Consider the following 24,672-nt stretch of genomic DNA (forward strand, 5'->3'; position numbering starts at 1 on the left):
ACTTTGCCAGCAATGTTCAAAATCCAACATTTTTTTTAAACAGCATTATGCTTTCAAACCAGGCACTATCAGAATGTTCACCTTGTATTCAAGTGATAATCACTAGTTTGATGGAGTTAAAAATCACACAACACCAGGCTATCATCCAACAGGTTTAATTGGAAGCACTAGCTTTCGGAGCGCTGCTCCTTCATCAAGTGGTTGTGGAGTACACAATTGTAAGACACAGAATTTATAGCAAATTACATCACATTTACAGTGTGATGTAACTGAAATTATACATTGAAAAATACCTTGATTGTTTGTTAAGTCTCTCATCTGTTAGAATGACCATGTTAGTTTCACTTTTATATGTAAATCACAAAACTTTTTTAAAAAGTTACATCCTCAGGTTAACTTTAACAATTGCACACAGGATTTTTAACTTTGTACATCCCAGTCCAACACCAGTCTCTCCAAATTATAATTTGATGGAAAATGCATTAGTCACTTTCCTATTGGAAATCACATGTTCAAGCAAAACAAAATCACAGAAAATCTTTCAGGGACAAATGTTATCATAATTTCTATCAATTTTTTAAGATGCTGTGACCATGACAGACTCTCATCAAACTTGGGGATTAAATAGGCAATCTTGAATACTTGAGCCCTTAAGTCTGAGTTAGGTCTTACTAGAGCTACCTTCAGTCTCCCTTCTCAGTTCAAGCTGTTTCAATTTAACTCCTTTTCTCATTTTCCTTCATGGAATTCCCTTTCTTTCTCCATCCTCTGTGCTGTCTGTACTTCTTTTAACTAATTTTGTTTCCCTTTTTCTTTAGAATTTTTGTTCCAACCTTAGCTGTTCCAATTTTACAAGATGTGTTCTGCAATCCTTAGTTTCATCTCTAAGTACTTTGTTGCCTTGCAATTTCTTTTTCCTGACTTTTGGGTAGAACACAATCTCTAAGTGCCTAGATAGCCCTTTTAATTCTTCCAAGGAAAATGTTTTTCGTATTTTGTCATTTTTTTCCCTGCATTAAGCAGCATTAATGGCAAGTGTGGACACCTTAATACCTTTAATATTAGATTCAAGAAAATTGTGTTGCAGTCTCTCTATTTGTTAAACCAATGTTTGAAGGAACAATTTATTTTCCTCACGAGCATTTACTTCTTTGCCAATAAGAAAAATGCTGGAGTCAAAGCCTCAAAATTTATTAGTCCAGGTGGAGAGGAGAAATTAACTCCCCTCTAAATCCCACCAAATGTTTTTATTTCTTTTTAGCATGCAGCTTTCATGCTTCAGTTAGAATGTAATTAACTAAATCAAAGGAAGGAGCCAATTTCAATGGTTTGCTACGTGAAGGAAAACTGAATTTTATTATTTTATTACCCATACTTAAGTATAACATAACATAACATAACTCAACATCAAAAACACAAACACAGGTAAAATGTTGCAGTGTTCCATCTAAGTTCCCTAGATTTGTCTCAATCTGTAGTCAGCTGAGCACTAAAGCCATTATACGTTATCATTTGTTCTCTTGAAAAATCTCAGCCCATGAAGTCTTGAATATTAAACTGAGACAAAAGTATTTGAAAATCAATATTCTGTGTAACAATACCTTTCAACAGAAAAACTCAGGGTGGAAACTTTGCGGTCCCTGAACTAGGCTATGGTTAGAAAGTCTGGGAAAACCACCTGAGATGTCAAGTGAACCTTTCTCGACAACCAGATGAAGTCGCATTTTCCAAGCAAGTCCTCTAAATAGAGACAATTCTTATGAGTGTAATGAGAAGCTTATTATTGTGGTTAACACTCATCACTCTCCATAGTACCTAATTTCCCCTTGTTAAAGAACTCTCCCATTCTCCATATACCAGATAAAAACTATTCCTTAACAGGAATGTCTGAACAAGTACCTGGCAATTCCAATTCACCTTGAGACCTTTATTTAGGTACTCACATTAACTTGTCATGAATAATCCAGGAATACTGCCATATCTAACTGTTAGTCAAACTGGGTTGCACAATGGAAATCAAGCCTGCTATTCTGAGTCACTGCAAAAGTACCCCTCCATCTCCACTCTTAGGCTTGTGGGAATTTAATACAAGGAAGGTGGGCATGCTTCCAGACAGGATCCCTGAATATTTGAATATTTAACTTTCTCCACTTCTTGTGAGGTAATTGTGAAACAAATTTATTCATTTTGCTTAAAACAAAATTGATATTGATTTAAGGCACCAGTAATTTTATTAAATCATGCATTTGTTCACTGACAATGAACGACCATTGAATATCTGCTAATACTGACGGTTTATTTATTTTAAATGCGTGATTTTAATAGAAGGCAGATTATTTATGGGAATTGATTCACCGATGGGATGGAGCGCACGCGCATTATATTGGTTTAGCAGAGGGGGGTCAGTTTGATGTGAAGGACGCATGCGCGCTTTGATGCTTGGCCGGAGCGGGTAAGTGAAGGTTAGACTGATATTATAAAGTAATCGGGCATCAGTACAGAAATGAGGGTCAATTGGGATTCGTTGCCTATTTAACTATGGGGCGTATTTCATGACTGTAGGCATTTGTATTATCAGTAGGATGCACGAAGAGATTTGAGAAAAGGTTGGGTAACCGGAGACCGTTACAGTGAGTGGTTATTTGTCCTGAGACGTTAGCTCTCTTTGTTTCCCCAGAAACGCTACCCCACCCGAGTATTTCCAGCATTTTTTTTCTGTTTCAGATTTCCATTATCTGCTTTTGTCAGGAAATATTAACGGGCGTTCTACCATCTTGTGTTAGGAAGATGGGTGTTTCTCTGCCTCATACTGCGCAGCCGTTCCGCCATCTTGAGATAGGCGGGTATGACTGTCATTACTGCGCATGCGTTCTGCTGTCTTGTGGGTTGGCAGTGAGGGTTTTTTTTGTCTCTGGGTCGTTGGAAACTGGATACAATGAGTAGGTTTTAGAGATTGTTCTGCCCGGAAATTAGGCATTCGTTCCGGGGTGAGTGAGCGTATTGGTGAATGGATGGTTTTACTTAAAATGCTTGTTCCTCAAGCTTCAAATCGTCGGGTCGTAGCATGGAATTTGAATATTGCCGAAGAGAGGGAGACTTTGAAGCCTTTTGCCCTGTATTCATCACAACGAAACTCGGAAAGGCAAATATCTCAAAAAGTTGAACAATCAGCAAATCGTCCCCGTTCAGGTTGCTGTCGTTGCAGTGGCTACCCAAGGCTTTTCAATCACGATAGTGTTGTTGACTCAAAAAGTTGCTCTGCTTATCATTTGATCAAGCAACGTCATCTGGATTTCAATTTTTGTGATGATGGTTACTTAGACCCAACATTTTAGCAGAATGGTCCTGTGATTGCTCGTAATAGAGACAGTTCAGTCCAGCTCTTGGTTACAGTGCCCAAAGCGAAGTGTATGTTGATGGCTGTGACCCTGTGATTGGGCAATACGTGCCATATGACCACGTGTGTTTAGTGCCAGTGTGAGATAATCAGTTCAGCTCGAGCATGGATTACACTCGCCAGAAGCAACATCATTCATATGTATCCATTTTCTGCAAACAAATGAAATGTGTTCAAACCTGGGAGCTTGAGGACCCTAAAGTCCCACCATAAATCTTTATTTCCAGTCTACTTTAGCCAAGTCCTCCCTCATTCTATTTCAGTCTCCCTTGTTTAAGCACAGGATTGTTGTATTGGATTTTATCTTCACACTCTCCACCTGTATTCTAAATTCAACCATACTGTGATTGCTCCTTCCAGAAGATCCCTAACTATGAGGTCATTAATTATTCTGTCTCCTTACACAGGACCAGATCTAGGATCGCTTGCTCCCTTGTTGGTTCCATTTCACTCAACGAACTCCTCCTCAAGGCTACCCTGTCCGAGCTGGTTTGACCAATTGACATGTAGGTTAAAATCCCCCACGATAATTGCCACACAGTTTTTACAGACTTTAGTTATTTCTTTGTTTATTGCTTGCCCCAGTGTGCTGTTATTATTTGGTGGCCTGTAGACTAGAATTTCTAATTTCCACCCAAATGGAGCAGGATTTTCAAAGCAATTTTTCAAAGTGCTCAGCAAACGTTTATTCCAGCTGTAAATAAATTCAATGCATGTACATCTTTTGACATGTAATTCAGGGCGAGTTGCTACTATTGTCTGTAAATTTTTACTGAGATGGAGAAAAGATGATTCCAGAAAACTGTTAAAATATTGTGTATGAAGGGAGTATTTGTTTATCCTCAGACTTAGACATGTGGTGCTTCAGAGTTGTTCATATCAGCTTATTCACATTCAACAACGGAGCTGAATTATGAAGGCATGCTGCGATTCATTTGGACCAATCATGGTTGGGAAATTGCACAAAGGGAAACAACCCGAATCACCAATTTGATCAATATTAAAGAGAAAGTATCTAAAATAAACGCTTTCTGCAATTTCATCCAAATCTATTTCTGCAAATGTGGCAAGTGGCAATTCCCATTTCATATGCTCAAGATGAAAGCTTGAGTCAGAAATCCTGCTGAATAAGAAAGCAGAATTTCTATGAATAAAACAAAGAACTGTGGATGCTGGAGGTTCTACAATAGAAACAAATTGCTAGCAAAACCCAGTCTGGCACTATCTTGTGAAGAGAAAGCAGAGTTAATGTTGAGTCCAGTGACTCTTTAGGAGTTCTGATGAAGAGTCACAGGACTCAAAATGTTAAGTCTGCTTTCTTCCACCAGGTTAAAAATCTCACAACACCAGATTATAGTCCAACAGATTTATTTCAAAGCACTAGCTTTCAGAGCACTGATCTTTCTTCAGATGGTTGTGAAGCAGGACCATAAGGCATAGATTTTATAGCATTCTATATCTTATAGTCCTGCTTCACAACGACCTGAAGAAAAAGCGGTGCTCGGAAAGCTAGGAAACACTGTTAGACTAAAACCTGGTCTTGTGTGATTTTTAACTTTGTCCACCCCAGTCCAACATTGTCACCTTCACACTATTCTTCTACCAGATACTGCCGGACCTGTTGAGTTTCGCCAACAATTTCTGTTTTTGGTGCAAAACTTATACTTGGTGTTGAAGTTTGAAAAACCTAGATGTTTGCCAGCTATACTGTGCTTACAATTCAGATTTTATTCTTTGTTCTCTTTCACCCTTCTTTCCCTTATTCCTGATGCACTTGTTTAGAGAGTGAGCATTCGTTTGGTTGATTTTCTTTGGATTGAAAATGTCTACCTGTTTTGCCCATCTTATACTTAGTATGTAGGTGGCATGATGAGGTGCCAGTATTGGACTGGGGTGGACAAGGTCAAAATCACATACACCAGGTTATTTACTCTCTCCGTCTGACACTTTTGATCACTTGCAGATTTACTCTCACTATATGATACTTTTCAGTGTCGACACTCCGCTCACATGATTTGTATGATCTTTTGATCTCTCTGCCTATAAATTCTGTGCCTGTGTGCTTCTCTTCACTTCACTTGGCAAAGGTGCAGTGCTACGAAAGCATGTGATTTCAAATAAGCTTTATGTAGGAGGCATTTATTCTTAACTGTGAGTTTCTCTTTTCCCCTTCACTGCTGCTAATTTGTTTAATAACAAAGCTGAGTTTGGAGTTAGGTAAAAACAAGGGCTGCAGATGCTGGAAACCAGATTCTAGACTAGAGTGGTACTGGAAAAGCACAGCAGTTCAGGCAGCATCTGAGGAGCAGGAAAATCAACGTTTCGGACAAAAGCCCTTCATCAGGAAGAGTTTGGAGTTACCTCATTCATTCAGCCTGATAAGAACTTTGCATTAGTTTGGTTTAAAATAAAATAATTTGCCTGTTTCTAAGTACACCCATCTAATAAGGGGTGGTGTCTTTTTTTTCTAATAGGCAAAACAGATTTCTTTGTAATAGAAAAGGTTCTAAAATCTTTAAAAGCTCATTTGGTTAAAATTCAGCTGATCTGGAATTTTTCTCCCCGTCGCTGGAAAAGACTGTTCCTGCTGGTGGAAGCCTTGGGAACATCAGCATGTAAATTATGGTAATTGGTGATAGAAGTCAAGGAGAGACATATTCATGCAACAAGTGGTTGGAATCTGAAAATGCAAAGCTTATGTGTGTAGTGAGGTAGGTTCAGTCGAGGCATTTATTTGGGAATTGGATATTTCCCTGAAATACAGGGCTACAGGGTAAAGCCAGAAATGGGACTTGAAACATCGCTGCTTAAGACTGGTTGACTGGCTTCCTCCTGTGTTGTAACCATTCTGTGGTTCTGTTTAATTCTGGTTTGTTCATCCTGTTTTTTTATCACATCCTAACAAATTTGGGAGTTCTGTCCAAGAATTACAGAAATAAACACTCATGTTTAGTTAACCATCAAAAAGCCTTTGTTACTCCTTTGTGTAGATACAATAATCAAGCATCAAAACACAAATTTAGAGTGGTAAAAAGGAACATGCTGCCTATGACTGGTCAGAGATATTTGAAGAAGACTTTTAATTGATTGGATTAACTCAGAACTGCAGCCGTAACATTTAAATGTTGATGTCTTATATAGTTACAACCAACATGTGCTAAATCAAGCATATGGATCTTCACTATCTGGTTGCCTTTGTTTTTATTTCAGATCAACTAAGTGGGCAATTGTCCAGAATACTTAGTTATTTGCTATTAGTTAATTGCACTTGCAAGCTCCAGAGCATTCGGGAATGTATGCACACGTTTGCATTTTCAGACTCCTAATGCCTATTTCAAAGTTATTTGATAAGCTTCCATTGTCTTAGTAGTGATACGACTAGGTGCAGAAATGGGCCATACAACCCCTTTGTGTCTGCACCACCAGTCAATTGTTCATGACTCGGCTGATTATTCTGAACTCCAGTTTCCTGACTTGTTTTTTCCCCCTCAAATCTTCTCATGTATTGCAGGATTGAGGGAGGATAGTAACTGAGTTTTTGCAATTGCATTATAGTTTGATACAGATCCCATTTGAATAAATTTGTTTATTATTCAGCACCAGATCTGACCCATACTACTATGAGTTATTTTGCTCTCCCAACTACTTAACCATTCCTCTAAAACAACTTCTGAGGACATTAAAGGAAGAATTTGCATTATTATGGTGCCATTAACATCAGGTACTTCTCAGTCTTCACAGGAACATTATTAGACAAAATTTAATATTAAATTACATATTACATATGGGCATATGGCAAAAAGAGTTACGTTTTAAGCAGCATGTTAGAGGGGAAAACAAAAGTTCAAACTTCTGGGCAGGAATACTGGGTGTTATGACCTCAGCAGCTGAGAGTATACCTTTCAAAGACATTTAAAGTCAAGAGTGATGAAAAGAACCAAATCCGAGTGCAACTGGAATATGTTAGAGATGGGTAGGCATAACGACCTAGAGGGCTGAAAATAAGGATGCAAATTTTAAACTCATGACCTTGTTTAACCAGGAGCCAGTTTTGATGGGTGATGGATGATGGGTTTTGATGCAAATTAAAGTACAGACAACAGAGTTTGGATAAGCTTATTTTTAAGGCAGGATGTGGGAGGCAGCCAGGAGTGCCTGCAGATTTTTTCAACTTGAGAGGCAACAGACATAGTTGACAGTTCCATAAGCAGTTGAGGAGGAGGTGAAAATAGATTCATTCTGCGGCAATGAATTTTCCAGGTCGAGATTGAACATTTCTTAGAATAACTAATGTGTGGTGGAAGAGGAAAGTTTCAGCAGAACAGAATCAAAACAAAGTCCACAAATAAAAATAAGGCTAAATGGAAAATTTGAGAAACTGAGTTATATTAAAAGATGGAAGGCTAGAATTTTTAAAATGAGCACAGTAGCAGGAGTTGCCTCTGCTGAAGCTTTATAATGCAATGGTTAGACTACACTTGGGGCATTGTTCAGTAAATGCAAGGATTTGAGCAAAGCATATAAGTCGAACCCTCAGGTAATTAAGATGACTTTCAGGGAAAGGTTACAGAAGCTTGGAAAGAAGTTAAAATGTTAATAAAGTATGAAATAAACCATATTGAAGTGAACCTAGACTTGTACTTCTCAACTGTGTAGCATCAAGGGCAGGTGGAAATAAGGAAGAAATAAATTTTAGTACATCTTTACCGAGAGTGATAATATTTCCATAAACTGTCTGGTGAAGTACTTTAGGTAAAAGACATATGTATTAAAGGGAGTGTTTGAATTGTACTGTATATTCAGGCTGGAGTCTAATGATTATAATACAGTAATTCACGGTTGGATTTACAATAAGTGCATGCAATCATTTTAGCTCAGCACCAAAAAAGAAGTTCTAATTGAATAATACAGGTAGTTTATATCTAGAGTAACAGGATGTTTATAGTGATTTGGATTGCAGTCCAATGTTCTTCAGAGTGTTTATACATAAAACAGGTGGCAGAGAGCTGGAATGTAGTTAATGTGGACTACTAGGCATTCGAGCATTTTTAGTTGATCACTTTAGGTGATTCATTTAAAAATAAATGAATATCTATGTATGTGATTTAGATTATTCTATCGACTAATTTTCAATTTGCATATTTTTCCAGGGGTGGAGGAGTCTAAAACTAGATGGCATAGTTTTAAGGTGAGAGGGAAAGATTTAAAAGGGACCTCAGGTCAACTTTTTCATGTAGAGGCTGATGCCTGTATGGAATGAACTGCCAGAGGAAGTGGTGGGCTGATACAATTTCAACATGTAAAGGCATGTGGATGGGTATATGAATAGGTTTGGTTTAGAGGGATATGGGTCAAATGCTGGCAAATGGATTAGATTAATTTAAGATATCTAGTTGGCATGGACAAATTGGACTGAAGGGTCTGTTTCAAGACTGTACATGACACACAAGACACCATTTACCAACCAAGGAACAAAATTTGTATAAGACCAGACTACAGAGTTAATATTCAGTTCACTAATGGATTCTCTGATTGGCAGTACACACTGATGGGCCAAATCTATGCTAAATCTACTCTTGTCCCACTTTCCAGCACTTGGCCCATAGCCTAAAATGTTTAGTTATTTCAAATGCTCATCCAAGTACTTTTTAAAGGTTGCAAAGTTACCTATCTCCATTACTGTTCCATGCAATGAATTCCAGACCCTCCAGAGATCCTAGCAGCCCTGCCATTTTTCTAAATAATAGATAATAAATCTTACTATTGTAAAAAAAATATATTGTTGCCAATAAACTTATTTAAAATTGCTAGGTGGGACTCAGTAGTTACTCCTTTCCCTTCTCTTAGCATAGGTCTGGTCCATAACTGTGGAGAAAAGGCAACAGTAATACTCTGTGTTAGTTCCTAAAAAAAACTCAGTACTTACTCTCACCTTGGTCATTCCTGATGGCATGGCCCCTATCTCCACTCGTCAAAGTTCAAGATACAGTGAGTTAAAAAGATGTGGTAGACAACTGGTTTATCCTTCCACAGACTAATTTAATTGGATCACATAGAGTAGTTCTGGGTATTGTTTGTGTCCTCTAATACTATTCACTGCTCAGGATCATACTGGAACCCAAAGCTAATGGCTTCTTTTCTCTCCTGCAAAGCGTCTTTTCAAAAGTCTGTTCCTTCGGCCCTTACTTCAATAATAAATGTGAGGAACTCATGGATTTCTTTAGTAACCGATGTTAAAGCCACTTTATCAGTACCTCTGCTGTATTCCTCCCCCTGTCCAAATTTCAAAAATGCCCCTCTGCTCTGGTCCTGAACTTGTATCTTTCTTAAATTTTGCATCTCTCTTTCCCTTTCTGTTCTCATTATCCACCTTTACTCCCCTGATTTTATTCCCATTAAACTGTTGGCCACCCAACTTCCCCTCCTTGTCTAGAACATAGAACATAGAAGAATACAGCGCAGTACAGGCCCTTGGGCCCTCGATGTTGCGCCGATCCAAGCCCACCTTGATTTTATTCCCATTAAACTGTTGGCCACCCAACTTCCCCTCCTTGTCTCTATGTTAAACAATATTGTTGATGAATCTTGCTTCAGGATTTCATCCTCCCTCCTTTATAGTCTGTTACCACCCCTCTCAGAAAAAATTGATTCCTTAATCGGGGCGGCACGGTGGCACAGTGGTTAGCACTGCTGCTGCACAGCGCCAGAGACCTGGGTTCAATTCCCGCCTCAGGCGACTGACTGTGTGGAGTTTGCACGTTCTCCCCGTGTCTGCGTGGGTTTCCTCCCATCATCCAAAGATGTGCAGGGTCAGGTGAATTGGCCATACTAAATTGCCTGTAGTGTAAGGTAAGGGGTAAATGTAGGGGTATGGGTGGGTTTCGCTTCGGCGGGTCGGTGTGGACTTGTTGGGCCGAAGGGCCTGTTTCCACACTGTAATCTAATCTAAATCTAAATTTAATCTAATCTAAATCTAATCCCAGCATGGCTAATCCACCTAACGTATTCATCTTTGGGAAAGTTTAGCATGGCCAATCTGCCTAACCTGCACATCTTTGGACTGTGGGAGGAGTGGCTCAGTGATTAGCACTGCTGCCTCAAAGTGGCAGGGACTTGAGTTTCATTCCAGCCTTTCGTGACTGTTTGCGTGTTCTGAGTGTCTGCATGGGTTTTGTCGGAGTGCTCCAGTTTAATTTCAGTCCAAAGCTATACAGATTGGCCATGTTAAACTGCCCTATAATTTCCAGGAATGTGCAGGTTTGGTGGGTTAGCCATGATAAATGTGGGGTTATGAGGATAGTGTGGGGGACTGGGTATGAGTGAGCTCTCTTCAGAGGGTCAGTGCAGACCTGATAGGCTGAATGTCCTCTTTCTGTACTGTAGGGATTCTTAGGATCATAGAATAGAAACAATATCCTTGCAAACTTCCAAATTCCCATTCCTTTACAAGGAGTTTGAACATGTAAACATTCCATGTTTGAAACCTTCTAATCTTTTCCAAAGCATCAGTGTGTTGGTATCCTACATTTTAAAGCATGTTCTAATCGTGCATTTTTCTTTTAGTGCAGTTTGTAAATAGTGGAACATGACTGAGTAGTGCTGACTTCATTTTTGTTTCAGTATAGCCACTGCATATGCACCAAGAACCTTTTACATCTCTCCATGCTCAATCTTTTTTTAAACAAAGACAGACGCATACAGAAGGTGGTGCGTGTCTGGAATGAACTGCCAGAGGAAGTGGTGGAGGCTAGTACAATTGCAACATTTTAAAAGGCATCTGGAAGGGTATTTGGAGGGATATGGGCCAGGTGCTGGCAGGTGGGACTAGATTGGGTTGGGATATCTGGTCGGCATGGACGAGTTGGACCAAAGGGTCTGTTTCCATGCTATACATCTCTGACTCTAAATGTACAGATTATTTCTTAAATGGTGGGAGGCTGGAAAGTGTAGATGATCAAAGGGCCTGAGGTATGCTTCTCAAAGTCACTGATAGTTAACATAGAGGTTCAGAAAGCCTATTGGATTTTATTGCAAGAAGATTTGAATACAGGAGTAGTTCAATTATGCTTCGATTGTAAAGGAGTTTGGTCATACCACACCTGTTGTGCTGTGTGCACTTTTGGTGTTTTTATCTCTGGTAAAATATTTTGGCTACTGAGGGAATGCAACGAAGTTCACCAGACTTGTTTCCAGGATGGCAGGAATGCTGTATGAAAAGAGATTGAGCAAACTAAATCTGTATTCTCTCGAGTTTCAAGAATGAAAGGTTATCTCATTGAAACCTATAAAAGCATAAATGTTTTTACTTAGAGGATTGTGAATCTTTGTAATTTTCTACCATAGAGAGCTATGAAAACTCACTGCTTGTGTATCTTTAAGGTAGGGATTCGATACATTTCTGATTACCAATGATGTTCAGGATTTTGGGGGTTCGTGGGCAAAAGGTGCTGAAGTGTTCAATCAACATTGAATGACAGAGACTGATGGGCTGAATGGCTTACCCTATACTTCGCAATACCCCTGTTTTATACTGTAGGAATGTTTGTAGTTTACATCTAAGGACATGCCTGTGGCCTACCCCATTACTCATCCTAAAGTATGGCTTCAAGCCCTAGACAAAAAGGTAAAAACAATGACTGCAGATGCTGGAAAGCAGAGTCTAGATTAGAGTGGTGCTGGAAAAGCACAGCAGTTAAGGCATCCTCCAGTCTTCTGGGACTACTCCTGTAGACAAAGAGGACATAAAAATCGGGCAAAAGCCCTTCAGGAATATAGCTTTTGCCTGAAACGTCAATTTTACTGCTCCTTGGATGCTGCCTGAACTGCTGTGCTTTTCCAGCACCACTCTAATCTAGACTTCAAGCCCTAGACATACATTTTCAACTGGAACTTATATGGTATTAGCTATTGAGACAAGTAGAATATTGCCATGTCTGGCTGAAATTATTTTTGAATGCTTTATCACCTCTTTCTTCGTCCAAGTGCCCTGTCAATTGCACTCCCAATGTGCCCATTTTCACAGTACACCTGCTTCATGCCCTAACAAAGCAATCGGGTGTTTTGTTCGCAACAGTTTTTAGTTGACAGTCAAATAGCCTTTCTCCTCATTCAACAATATTATACAAATAAGCTAAAGTAGTTAAGGTATACAGTAATTTTCAATGACACTTTACTTTATTTTTCCGATTGCTTGTGGCAGTTTTGAGAAGATTAATTTTTAATTCTGGAGACACCAAAACAAACCTGAAGAGTTGACAACCCATGTAGAAAACATTAGGTTAAAATGTGGAGAGACCATGATTAAATGAAGTATAAAGTAACTACACAATATATGCAAGGTGGAAAGCTGGATTAAATTACGCTTTTATGGACAGGCTCTCAGACCCTGCAGAAATCAGGCAGCTGAAGGAAGGGCTAATGAAGGAACAAATCACTTCCTGGGTTAAACTGAAAAAACGTAGGGTATGGCTGTTAGCTTGCACATCAGGCTACAAAGCAGCCAGAAGAAAAATACTCAGATTCTGCAGATTGCCTGACTCTTAATTTGCAGGGAAATCAGTGGCTATAAAACACAAGAAAGGAAAGAACAAAGAAGGAAACTGATCAAAGAGCAGAAACAAGCAGAAAAAAATCAAGTGATTGAACAAAAGCAGTCAAGAAGGAGACAAAGAAATTAGGTAAGTCTCTGGATTGTGAAGGGACACGGGGAAGAACAAATATTGCCAAATATGAAAGGAACGAGCTATGAGGAATCATGAGAGATAATTGAACTTTACATTCTGTGAAGAAAGCAGTAATTTGAGAGGGAAGATCCCGTTGAAATATTAAATGTTTAAAATTAAATAAAGGAAGGACCAGCAGACAACGTTCAACGCTAGAATAAAGCATGTTTCTGCAAAAGTGGTTTCTCGTGATAAATGGTTTTAAAATTGCACTTCACAAATAATGCATTTTGAATAAGTTGGCACATAGAGTAGCCTAGTTATAAGTGCCAGAGTTTTTTTTTCTAAAAAAAGAATGCAGTTACAGATGATCCGGGGAGTTCAGAGAGCTTCAATGTTATCAACATTTTTACTTCTTTAATTGGATTGGGTAGATGAGTTAATTGAGGTGATATGGTTAAAGTTGCAGAGGAAAGGAGTAAATAAGTTTTTATGAAAACAAAAGCCACTAGATTTTAGAACAATGAATGAACTGAAGTGAATGAACTGAGCAATTAACACACAGACCTATTGATCAGCAATGGAATTTTATGACCAAGCTATGGACAGCAAAGTAGAGTATGATGAGAATAAAAACATTTATCTTAAAGAAATGCAAGTGCTCTATAAATTTGTCAGACATTTCTTTTAAAAATTAAATGTGAAAAGTCCAGGAGAGGAGTAAGTGGTAGTGGAAAAAGGTTAGGTAATCATCAGGAATTGATAATTGTAATTGATTACAATAACTACTTTGCTTATGAAAAATGGTCTTGGGAAGAGTTAATTCCTCAATTGGTTAAAAGGGAGATGAAATGCAATGATAGAACACATCTGGAATACTTTCAGCAATTTTGACAAAACCTTTCGGCAAGATCTAATAGCCTTAGAGGTGATGATTTGGAGATGCCGGTATTAGACTGGGGTGTACAAAGTTAAAAATCACACCATACCAGGTTATAGTCCAACAGGTTTAATTGGAAGCACTAGCTTTCAGAGCGCTGCTCCTTCATCATGTGGTTGTGGACCACCTGATGAAGGAGCGGCGCTCCGAAAGCTAGTGTGCTTCCAATTAAACCTGTTGAACTATAACCTGGTGTGGTGTGATTTTTAACCTTTTTTAGAGGTGATGTAGCATAGAATTATTAGAATGATACTTGGTCTCTCAGGATTAAGCTAAACTAGACGTGTACTGCCTCAGTTTTAAAAGGTCTACAGGGTTATTGAATTAAATTTTGAATATATTATGGGGAACAGATAAAAGGAACTTGTAAGAAGTTGCATCAAGACACTATTCAAAAGGGCCACAACACACTGCAGTACACCAGAACTGCAAAAAGAGGAAAAAGAACACCTATACAATGTATTCGCCAAAAACAGATACCCGCGCAATTTCATTAACAGATGCCTAAGGGAAAGACAACGGAACGAGGACGTGCCACAACCCAAAGGACTAGCCACACTACCATACATCAAGAGCATTTCCAAACTGACAGCCAGACTACTGCGACCACTAGGACTCATAACAGCACACAAACCAACTGCCACTCTCAGACAACAACTCACCAGAACGAAGGACCCGATACCCAGCATGAGCAAAACCAATGTAGTGTACAAAATCCCATGCAAGGACTGCACAAAACACTACAAAGGACAAACAGGAAGACCGCTAACGATCCACATCCATAAACACCAACTAACCACGAAACGACACAACCAGCTATCCTTAGTAGCCACACACACAGATGACAAGCACCATGAATTCGACTGGGACAACACTGCTATTATAGGACAAGCCAAACAGAGAACAGCCAGGGAATTCCTAGAGGCATGGCACTCATCCACAGATTCAATCAATAAGCACATCGACCTGGACCCAATATACCAACCACTGCAGCGGACAGCTGGAACTGACAACCAGAAGTGGCAGATTCAAACCACTACAAATGCCGGAAGAAAGATCACAGAAGCGCTTCACAGGAGGCTCCCAAGCACTGAGGATGTCACCTAGACAGGGGACGAAACGTCTGCAACACAAATTCCCAGCTCGGCGATCAGAACCACAACAACGAGCACCCGAGCTACAAATCTTCTCACAGACTTTGAGTATCTTATCTCACTCAACCAATTCAGAACAAATTTTCTTTTGTATCTCCCTTTGCTTCTGTGGCAGCAGCATCAGAGAAGAATTCGGGTTCCTGGCAGCTTCTGCACTGTCAAAGCGGTCCTAGCGCCGAATCATGGCTGCTGCAGAGTTTAGGTTCCTGAATGCATCTGTGTCCAGTGCACCTTCAAGGAGGTGACAGCAGAGGCGAGTTTGGGCTAGTAGGAGATCCTGCGTATCGGCAGCGGCTACATTGGAGAGGTTGGTCTGAAGCAGACTCGTGGCAGTAGTGGTGTCTCGTTTGGGTTGGTGTGATACCTGACAGCAGCTGTGAGGTCTGTATTGGTGAGGTCCATCAAGGACTCAAAGTGGTGAGGGCATCTGTGGAGGCTATATGTTGCCGAAGAGGGGCCACTTTCATTTCAGCAACATGGCAAAGGAGACTTAGGCCACGGGCTTGGTAGTCAGGCACATGATGGCACACTTAACATGAAGTACTGTAAAGTTGGATACTATTTTATTTCTTCCTTTTTTCTGCCTTTATATTCTTTGTTTAGGTTTTTTTTTGTTTTAAGATGGCGCCAGAGAGTGGCGAAACTATACAATGCTGGATGACTAAAGAAATTGAGGGTTTGGTTAAGAAAAAGAAGGAAGCATATGACAGGTATAGACAGGATAGATCGAGTGAATCCTTAGAGTATAAAGGCAGTAGGAGTATACTCAAAAGGGAAATCAGGAGGGCAAAAAGGGGACATGAGATAGCTTTGGCAAATAGAAATAAGGAGAATCCATAGGGTTTTTACAAATACATTAAGGACAGAAGGATAACTAGGGAGAGAATAGGGCTCCTCAAAGATCAGCAAGGTGGCCTTTGTGTGGAGCCGCAGAAAATGGGGTAGATACTAAACGAGTATTTTGCATCAGTATTTACTGTGGAAGAGGATACGGAAGATATAGAAAGTATCGAAATAGATAGTGACACCTTGCAAAATGTCCATATTCCAGAGGAAGGAAATGCTGGATGTCTTGAAATGCATAAAGGTGTATACATCCCCAGGTACCCTAGAACTCTGTGGGAAGCTGGAGAGGTGATTGCTGGGCCTCTTGCTGAGATATTTGTATCATCAATAGTCAAAGGTGAGGTGCCAGAAGACTGGAGGTTAGCTAACGTGGGTAGTAAGGACAAGCCAGGGAACTGTAGACCTGTGAGCCTGACGGTGGTGGGCAAGTTGTTGGAGGGAGTCCTGAGGGACAGGATGTACATGTATTTGGAAAGGCAAGGACTGATTAGGGATAGTCAACATGGCTTTGTGCATGGGAAATCATGTCTCACAAACTTGATTGAGTTTTTTTGAAGAAGTAACAAAGAAGATTGAGGGCAGAGCAGTAGATGTGATTTATATGGACTCCAGTAAAGCATTCGACAAGGTTCCCCATGGGAGATTGGTTAGCAAGGTTAGATTTCACAGAATACATGGAGAACTAGCCTTTTGGATACAGAACTGGCCCAAAGGTAGAAGACAGAATGGTGGTGGAGGATTGTTTTTCAGACTGGAGGCCTGTGACCAGTGGAGTGCCACAAGGATTGGTGCTGGGTCCTTTACCTTTTGTCATTTACATAAATGATTTGGATGTGAGCATAAGAGGTACAGTTAGTAAGTTTGCAGATGACACCAAAATTGGAAGTGTAGTGGACAGCGAAGAAGGTTACCTCAGATTACAATAGGATCTTGATCAGATGGGCCAATTGGCCGAGAAGTGGCAAATGGAGTTTAATTCAGATAAAAGCGAGGTGCGGCATTTTGGTAAAGCAAATCTTAGCAGGACTTGTCCACTTAATGGTAAGGTCCTAAGGAGTGTTGCTAGGAGTGCAGGTTCATAGCTCTTTGAAAGTGGAGTCGCAGGTAGATAGGATAGTGAAGAAGGCTTTTGGTATGCTTTCCTTTATTGGTCAGAGTATTGAGTACAGGAGTTGGGAGGTCATGTTGCGGCTGTACAAGACATTGGTTAGCCCACTGTTGAAATATTGCGTGCAATTCTGGTCTCCTTCCTATCGGAAAGATGTTGTGAAACATGAAAGGGTTCAGAAAAGATTTACAAGAATGTCACCAGGGTTGGAGGATTTGAGCTATGGGGAGAGGCTGAACAGGCTGGGGCTGTTTTCCCTGGAGCGTCAGACGCTGTTGCTCCAGCCAATCTGTGCAGTCTGAGAGGAGCTGCAGACAGACACTCTTCCTGCAGATGTAGGTGTTGGAACTGTGTAAACTATCCACAGTTTCCAATATCTCCCAGAGAAGTGTATCACCCCACAAACTGCCTCTTCTAATCCTCTGATGATTACTGGATTTAAAAAAAGGAAATAAATGGATAAATCTTCTCTACCTTTCTACTGATCGATCATATTGTTCATGAATGCGGTGAACAGTTGAGATCCCACCAGAGATTCTTGAAAGGTGTCACGTTAGTGTTTACCCATTATTCCTACTTTCAGGCCCAAAGATTCTGATCAGGTTTGGACACTGTTTCTGATCCTGATCTGATTTTTAAAAAACCCATTTACCTTTTGATGACTTAGGTGCTGAAAATTTCTGAACAAGGGTCTCCTATTACATATCTGTTCAAAAATTCCATAATTCTGCAGTATGGAAGTACATTGCTGAAGCCAGCATTCATTGCATTGTGTATGGTAAAGTTTAAATGTCCAACAAACAGTTTGAAAGCTACTGAATATGTAAGATTAGTAAGGACAGAGTTTGGGAAATGGAGTGGGGTGGAGGGAGGAATCATAGGAGCAAGTGGATTAGGGGTGGTGGTGCCATGTGAGTGGGTAGTGGTGGGATGCCAAATGTGTGAGAGCATTTACAAAGCAGATACGTTGGAGTGGTGCGTCAAGTTCAGTGACGGAGATTGGTTGAGTCCTAAAGAGGTGGGTCAGTTCAGGCCCTGGGGGGGAGATAGGGTTAAAAGGCTGTCTAGGTATGTGGCAGGGGTGGCAATGTTCATGCTCACAAAGAAAAAAGAACAAGAGGGCATAGATTTTAAAGTGATTTGCAAATGAAGGAAGGGCAATGTGAGAAAAAGCATTTTCACAATCGGTACCCTCACCTTTAACCAGTTGCGGCAAGAGAGTAGTGTCACTCTCCAAAGCATTATAACAGAAGTTTGGCCCATCTCAAAACAATTTTTGACATGGCAGTCATAGCCCTGAAACTCCCGACTCTACTTGCCACCTAACACCACATTTGCTTCACATACTTACCCTTTCCTGGGAATTTTCAATGTATCTTCTGTACAGCTGGACCTTTAAAACTCAAAATGCAGCATGCTGATTGCTGAAAAAATGATGGTAGTTTTCTTCAGTGCAGATTTTCTTCAGTGCTTGATTTGTAATTACTGGATATGTTCATCACAGGAACCCCATGTTCAGGAGTCACCAGCACAAGCTTTTGACTGAGTACATAACCGAAATAGGATTAGAATATTTGGGCCAGTGGCTCAGATGCTTCAACAGAAGGAACTGAGGTGAGAGAAATTTAGTAAGATTAAGAGGTAAAAGGCCAAAGATGGTCAAATAAGATTTTTTTTTTAAAACTGCACAGAGCATTTTGGATATATTAGTACTCATTCGATAGCAAGGCCATTTCAACTTTAAACCAATACCGTGCTAGTAATATAACTCCATAGCAAAGACCTTTACCTGATACTCAGATTATTGAAATGTTAGTCATGGGCGAGGTACCCCTTAATGTGCTAGGCACAATATTTACTCAAAATCCAGTACCTAAATGCCGATTATGTATTCTGTACCCATTCTGACAGTTATCCATTGAGTGAGTAATTTGGGGCTGGTTGGCTGGAGAGCTACTTTGCAATGCAGAGTGTTGCCAACATAGGTTTGATTCATGCATCAGCTGAGAAGGACTCTCGTTCTCAACTTCTCCTCTTGCCTGAGGCCTGGTGACCCTAGGGTTAAACAACCACTAGTTGACTCTCCCAGATGGGAACACAGCCATATGGGTCTGGTGGGGCTATGGCAGCTTTACCTTTTTTTAAATCTGAGTCTTGAAACTCTAATGAGAGTCAGTTTCCTCCACTCAGTGTTTGGTTTCTACTCAAATTATTATGATAATGGAGCTAGTTAGTAGATATGTTTCCTAAGTTTTTAGCAATCCATGATATAGAAGTCAAATGTAACTACAGTGACTGTCCAGAGCTTTGATGGCATTGTACAATGATCCTGGAATTTAGTATAAATGAATGTCCTGAATTTCTGACTGATGAGGCTGCTGGAATTCTTTTGTTCTGAGGAGCAGTGAACTGATTACTTTGCTTTTAGAAGCTGCAACCTTTTCCAGTTAACCTACTTGGCAATAGGTACATAAGTTCTATTACTGGGAGATAATTTTTCTCAATCCTCTGTTGATCATTTCAAATTTGTGTATAATGTTCACCATATTGTTATGCCTTACAACAAAGATCAGAATGCAAATCCAGGCCCAGGTAGCATTGGAATGTTCTATTTAATGTGAGCACTTTATATTTTGTGATTAGCTTCTGAACATGCAAGTATCTGTGTTCTGTGATTTAAGACCCACTGTAAAACCTATCTCTTTTACCAAACTTTAGCTGCCTTGCTCAACTTTTGAATTTGTCAATTTTTTTCCAAGTGTTCCACAAAGTAATTTGGGGCTTTTTTCTATATCAAAGATAATTTTTGGATCTATCTTTGTGTTTTTATGTAGTTCTGGTGTAATGTTAATTAAAACCTGTAAGTATTCTAATTTATGAACAATAGACACCTAATGAGGGGGACTATTTTTGCTTTCATGATTGGAGTCCAACTAAAAGGAGGCTGAGAAAATAAACCAAGTCTCATAACTTAATATAATCTGAAGTTTATATAATAGACATCTGTTTTTTTCCCCATCTTGTAATGAATAGTGTTTCTTTTTCTCTCTCTTTGACGTACATATATGCCAAGTGTGTTTTCCAGAATACAGCTTTTGAATTTTGTATTCTTAACTTTTTTTTTTAAAAAGACAAAATAAATTGATTTATACATTCCTTATCATCCAGTAAAATAAGTCTCCTGCAAAGTGCCTAGATACATCAGACAAATCAGAATTACATAGCCAATTAATAAGTGATTTAAAAATTCCCAAAACTAGTGTAGCGATGCAAAGAAGTTTGGGGAGAGTATTCAAGAACAAACTTTTTCCCCGCTAACGCTATTTGAGGCTTGAAAATTATGACAGCCCTTTGGTAAAATTCTTTGGTGTCAAAGAGTGTGTGTGAAGAAGATCTGTCAGAGCAGTTGAGGTTTCCAATCCTCAACAGTGTGAGATGCAGATGACAATTTTCTTTCATGCTTCTGGACAGGGTTGGGTGGAAAGTCATCAAGACATTCTACTCCTGCTTACTATGCACTTATTATTACTGGGCATATAGTTATGAAATTGGAAGCTAATGAAAGGACATAATCCAATGACCTAGCAGCTTAACCTCTTTAAATGTTATGAAATCTTTCACAGCAAGGAATCAGAACCTTGTAGAGAAGAGTAGAAAAACTGACTAAAATAAAATACTGTTTTGTTTTGCAGAAGGACCATTCTGCATAGAGCAGGCAAGATGAATACTGCAGTTTGTACCACATCGCTGCCCGAAGAACAATTTCATGTAGTTGTCTCAGGGGAAAGTGTTAAGTTTCTGAACAGCCTAACCCAAACTGAAATCTGTCAAGAAGGAAAACCAGATTCTACAAATTCAGCTGATCAGGGTACTGGTGCTGCTACGTTGGAACTGAAACTATTCAGTAGCACCTCTGAAAAGAGTATTTTCCAAGATGTTGCTATAGGATATTCTTCATTTCAGGAGTCACCTTGTGAGACTAGTAATAAGTTGCCCATGTTTCCGGGAGATTTTGTGCAACATGAAGATTTTAAATGCTCCCGTTGCGAAAAGACCTTCAAAGAGTTATATTTATTCACTGCTCATCAACGCTTCCACAAGAATGAGGATGCATTGAAATGTAAGGTGTGTGACAAAGTGTTCATGCATATGTCGAGTCTCCTGAAGCATCACCGTATTCACACCGGTGAGAGGCCATTCAAGTGCGAGGTGTGTGGAAAGGCCTTCTCCGTTTCATCAAGCCTGTTGCAGCATCAACGTATCCATACAGGTGAGAAGCCCTTTCAGTGTGATGTCTGTCTGAAGCGCTTTACTGAATCCTCTTCGCTTAAAACACATCAACATATCCACACGGGTGAGAAGCCATTCAAATGCTCTGAGTGTGGGAAGGGTTACAGCAGGTCATCACAGCTGCTCATCCATCAGCTCACGCATACAGATGAGAAGCCTTACCAATGTACTATTTGTCTGAAAGGTTTCATCCAGTTCACCCACCTCACCAATCACCAGCGGGTTCACACTGGTGAGAAGCCATTCCAGTGCAACCTCTGTCAGAAGCGTTTTGTCTCCTCCTCCTCACTTGCATCACACCAGTACATTCACACTGGTAAAAAGCCATTTAAGTGTGAGATGTGCGATAAGACCTTTACGCAATCATCAAACCTCCTGAAACACCGACGCATCCATACTGGTGAGAAACCATTCAAATGTGAGGTATGTGAGAAAACCTTCACCGTGTCCTCAAGTCTTCTGAAGCACCACCGCATCCACACTGGTGAAAAACCTTTTAAGTGTGACGTTTGCTCAAAATGCTTCATTGATTCCTCTTCTCTGACACGGCACCAGCGCATCCACACAGGAGTGAAACCATTCAAATGTGAAGTGTGTGGCAAGGTATTCACAGTGTCATCAAGCCTCTTGAAACATCAGCATATGCACAAAAGGTAGAAGACCTTCAGCTCTGACACCTGCCAGAAATACTACATTATCTCCTTTTTGGATGCAGTAGTATATCAACACAGGAGGGAATCTATACAGCTGTTTCATATTTAGGAAAGGTTTAAGCACATCATACACATTAGCATTCATTCACATGTGACTATCTCCAGTTTTTCACTGCCATAGATTGGCATCACTATGACAGAAAAGTTACAGGATCAGTAGGTGAAGTTTCTACTCATATACATTAGTAATGTCAATACAATTTGGACAGGGAAGGGGGCAATCAGCAGAACCAGTGCAGAATGTTGGGCAATTTTTAAAAACTGAATTATGCCCAAATCTGCTTAGGTTTGTGTTTTCTGTACTATTTTATGTTAATTCAGAACTCCATTAGCTAGAATCTGGTCCTGTCCGCAAAACCCTCAGTGGATGTTGCAAGATCTCACAAATTGCTTTTGTTCAGGAAAACTCTTAAAGTTGTACTAATTTTCTTAGATCACAGCATTAGTGGGCATGTTTTAAATTAATTCCTTTGTTAGTCATTTTCAATGGTTTTAATTAAAATAACATAGAGGTAGAGACTGATTAAAAATGCTTATTTTTGCTGATTAAAGATTTTCAGCTGTGTATTTTAGAAAGAAAACTGCATCAAAGACTATTTTTACCAAAAAGGAGAAAAAGAAGCCAATTTTAATTCTTGTATGACTCATGGGCATCATCGACAAGACTGGCAAGTGTTGTCCATCACTAGTTCTCCTTGATTGGTTTTCTAGGCCATTTCAAAGGGCAGTTAAGACTTAACCACATTACTGGAGGCCTGCAGTGACACATTGAAGCCAGATCAGGTAACAATGTCAGATTTCTGTCCCTAACATATGCAAGAGATTCGGATGGTTTTTACAACGGTGTTTACATTGTCGTCATTAGACTAACTCTTAATTCCAGAATTTATTGAATTCAAATTTTTCCAGCTGCCATGGTGGGATCTGAACCTTTGTCCCCAGAACATTAGCCTATGTTTCTGGACTGTTAGTCTAGTGACACTACCAGTCCACTAGGTAATTACTACCTATCTGCCCTAGTTTCCTGCCAGACTGTGCTTGTTTATAGAAAATGTAACACTTTTATTTTTGATCATGCAATTGAATTTGGCAGACATTGAACTATAATCACATCAGTGCAATTTCCATATAGTCCTTCTGCATTTATATCACAGCCTTCAATCAATCACTCATTTCATAATTAATAAAGCTTTGGAAGCTTACAAGAAATTCAGAATCACTTAAACAAAGTTATTTTTGTATAGCTCCTTTCATGATCTTAGGATCTTTCAAAATACTTAAGTGCAGTTACTACTATAATATAAGAAACAGGGCAGCCACTTTCCAAGCAATAAGCATGAAATAAATTACAAGGCTGTCTGTTTTAAGTTTGACTGTAAATTTGAAACCCATAGAATGAAAGAGTGACAATGTGAATACGTAGGTATCGGAGTATCAGGAAATAGAGTAATGGTGTGTGGTTTTGTTTTTAGAAACCCAAAACAAAGCATGTCATTACATGGACCACAGGTTCTCTTGGCGCATATTAAAGATGTATACTTGCGTGTGCAGGGTACAGTTTGAAAATTTGCAGATGACACCAAGCTTGCAAGTATTGTGAATGGTGAAGAGAGGACATAGACTGGTGGAATGGACAGAAAGTTGGCAAATGACATTTCTGGGAGATGAATGTGAAATAACTTTTGATGGGAAGAATGAGGAGAGACAACATAAAATAAAAGATATAACACTAAGAGGTACAAAAGTAAAGGAATTGGTCGTAGATGTGGAAATCCTTAAGTGTCAGTGCAGGTTAAGAAACTAGTTAATAATGCATTTGAGATCCAGGTTAGTTAGTAATGGATGAATTTCTCTGGCAGCAAGTAGACTTGTGACAATGGACCTTCTGTGCTATAACCATTTATGTTTCCAGGTGTTAGTTGAGATAGAAAAATTACAATCACTGCTGCTTAACTTGGGAACTTCATCTCCTTTTGTTATCAGGCCCGAGTTCTTATTTAAAGCTATGATATGTGAACACAAGCATTTCAAATGGCACAGTTATGACTGATCCTTCACAATTTGTCAATCAATGGCACCTCTGTTTAATTATGGAATCTACAAAAGAAAATTTAGCTATTCCATGATTGATTCAGAATGTTTCAGTAAAAAGTGCATCACTGACTATCTTGCTGACACCTTAAAATAACTCCAATATATAGGAAGAGATGGAATGTAGAGGATCAAATGGCAACACAAGCACTCCGAAGTCTGCTGTGTTACTGATGCATGTCTGGTTCCTGCTGCAATTGCTTGTTAGAAGCAGGAATTGGATTTCTAAATTCTGACTGCATTAAAACAAGTGTGAAGAACCATTGCATAATTACAGTAGCTTTCTTTTGTTATGTCCAGTGAAAATAGTGTTTGTTGCTGATCAATTTTTAAATGTAACATAATTAAAGGGACTAAACACAACTATTAAAATAATGCTTTGCTGATGTGATTTTTCTTCACCTCAAATCTATGTAATATTTAGCATGGAAAATCATTGAAAGAGATGGAATAAAATAGCCTGAAACACAA

At 39.5% G+C, this 24,672-nt stretch overlaps 1 protein-coding gene across 12 annotated transcripts; it reads left to right on the top strand.

Annotated features, from left to right (window-relative positions):
- The first annotated feature begins 2,350 nt into the window (after nt 1–2,350).
- Nucleotides 2,351–24,672, top strand: LOC122552953 (zinc finger protein 501-like). Of its 12 annotated transcripts, none has more exons than XM_043696253.1 (4): nt 2,389–2,452; nt 3,805–3,903; nt 18,612–18,721; nt 20,800–24,672. In XM_043696253.1, the coding sequence occupies exons 3-4, from the start codon at nt 18,699–18,701 to the stop codon at nt 22,052–22,054; spliced, it is 1,278 nt and encodes a 425-aa protein (XP_043552188.1). In that variant the 5' UTR covers nt 2,389–2,452; nt 3,805–3,903; nt 18,612–18,698; the 3' UTR covers nt 22,055–24,672. The 12 variants fall into 12 exon arrangements, with proteins under 12 accessions (XP_043552186.1, XP_043552192.1, XP_043552197.1 ...); XM_043696256.1 differs by having other exon boundaries at nt 2,423–2,462; XM_043696254.1 differs by lacking the exon at nt 2,389–2,452 and adding an exon at nt 2,717–2,987.

The sequence above is a fragment of the Chiloscyllium plagiosum genome, chromosome 9, assembly GCF_004010195.1.
Source record: "Chiloscyllium plagiosum isolate BGI_BamShark_2017 chromosome 9, ASM401019v2, whole genome shotgun sequence".
NCBI lineage: Eukaryota > Metazoa > Chordata > Chondrichthyes > Orectolobiformes > Hemiscylliidae > Chiloscyllium > Chiloscyllium plagiosum.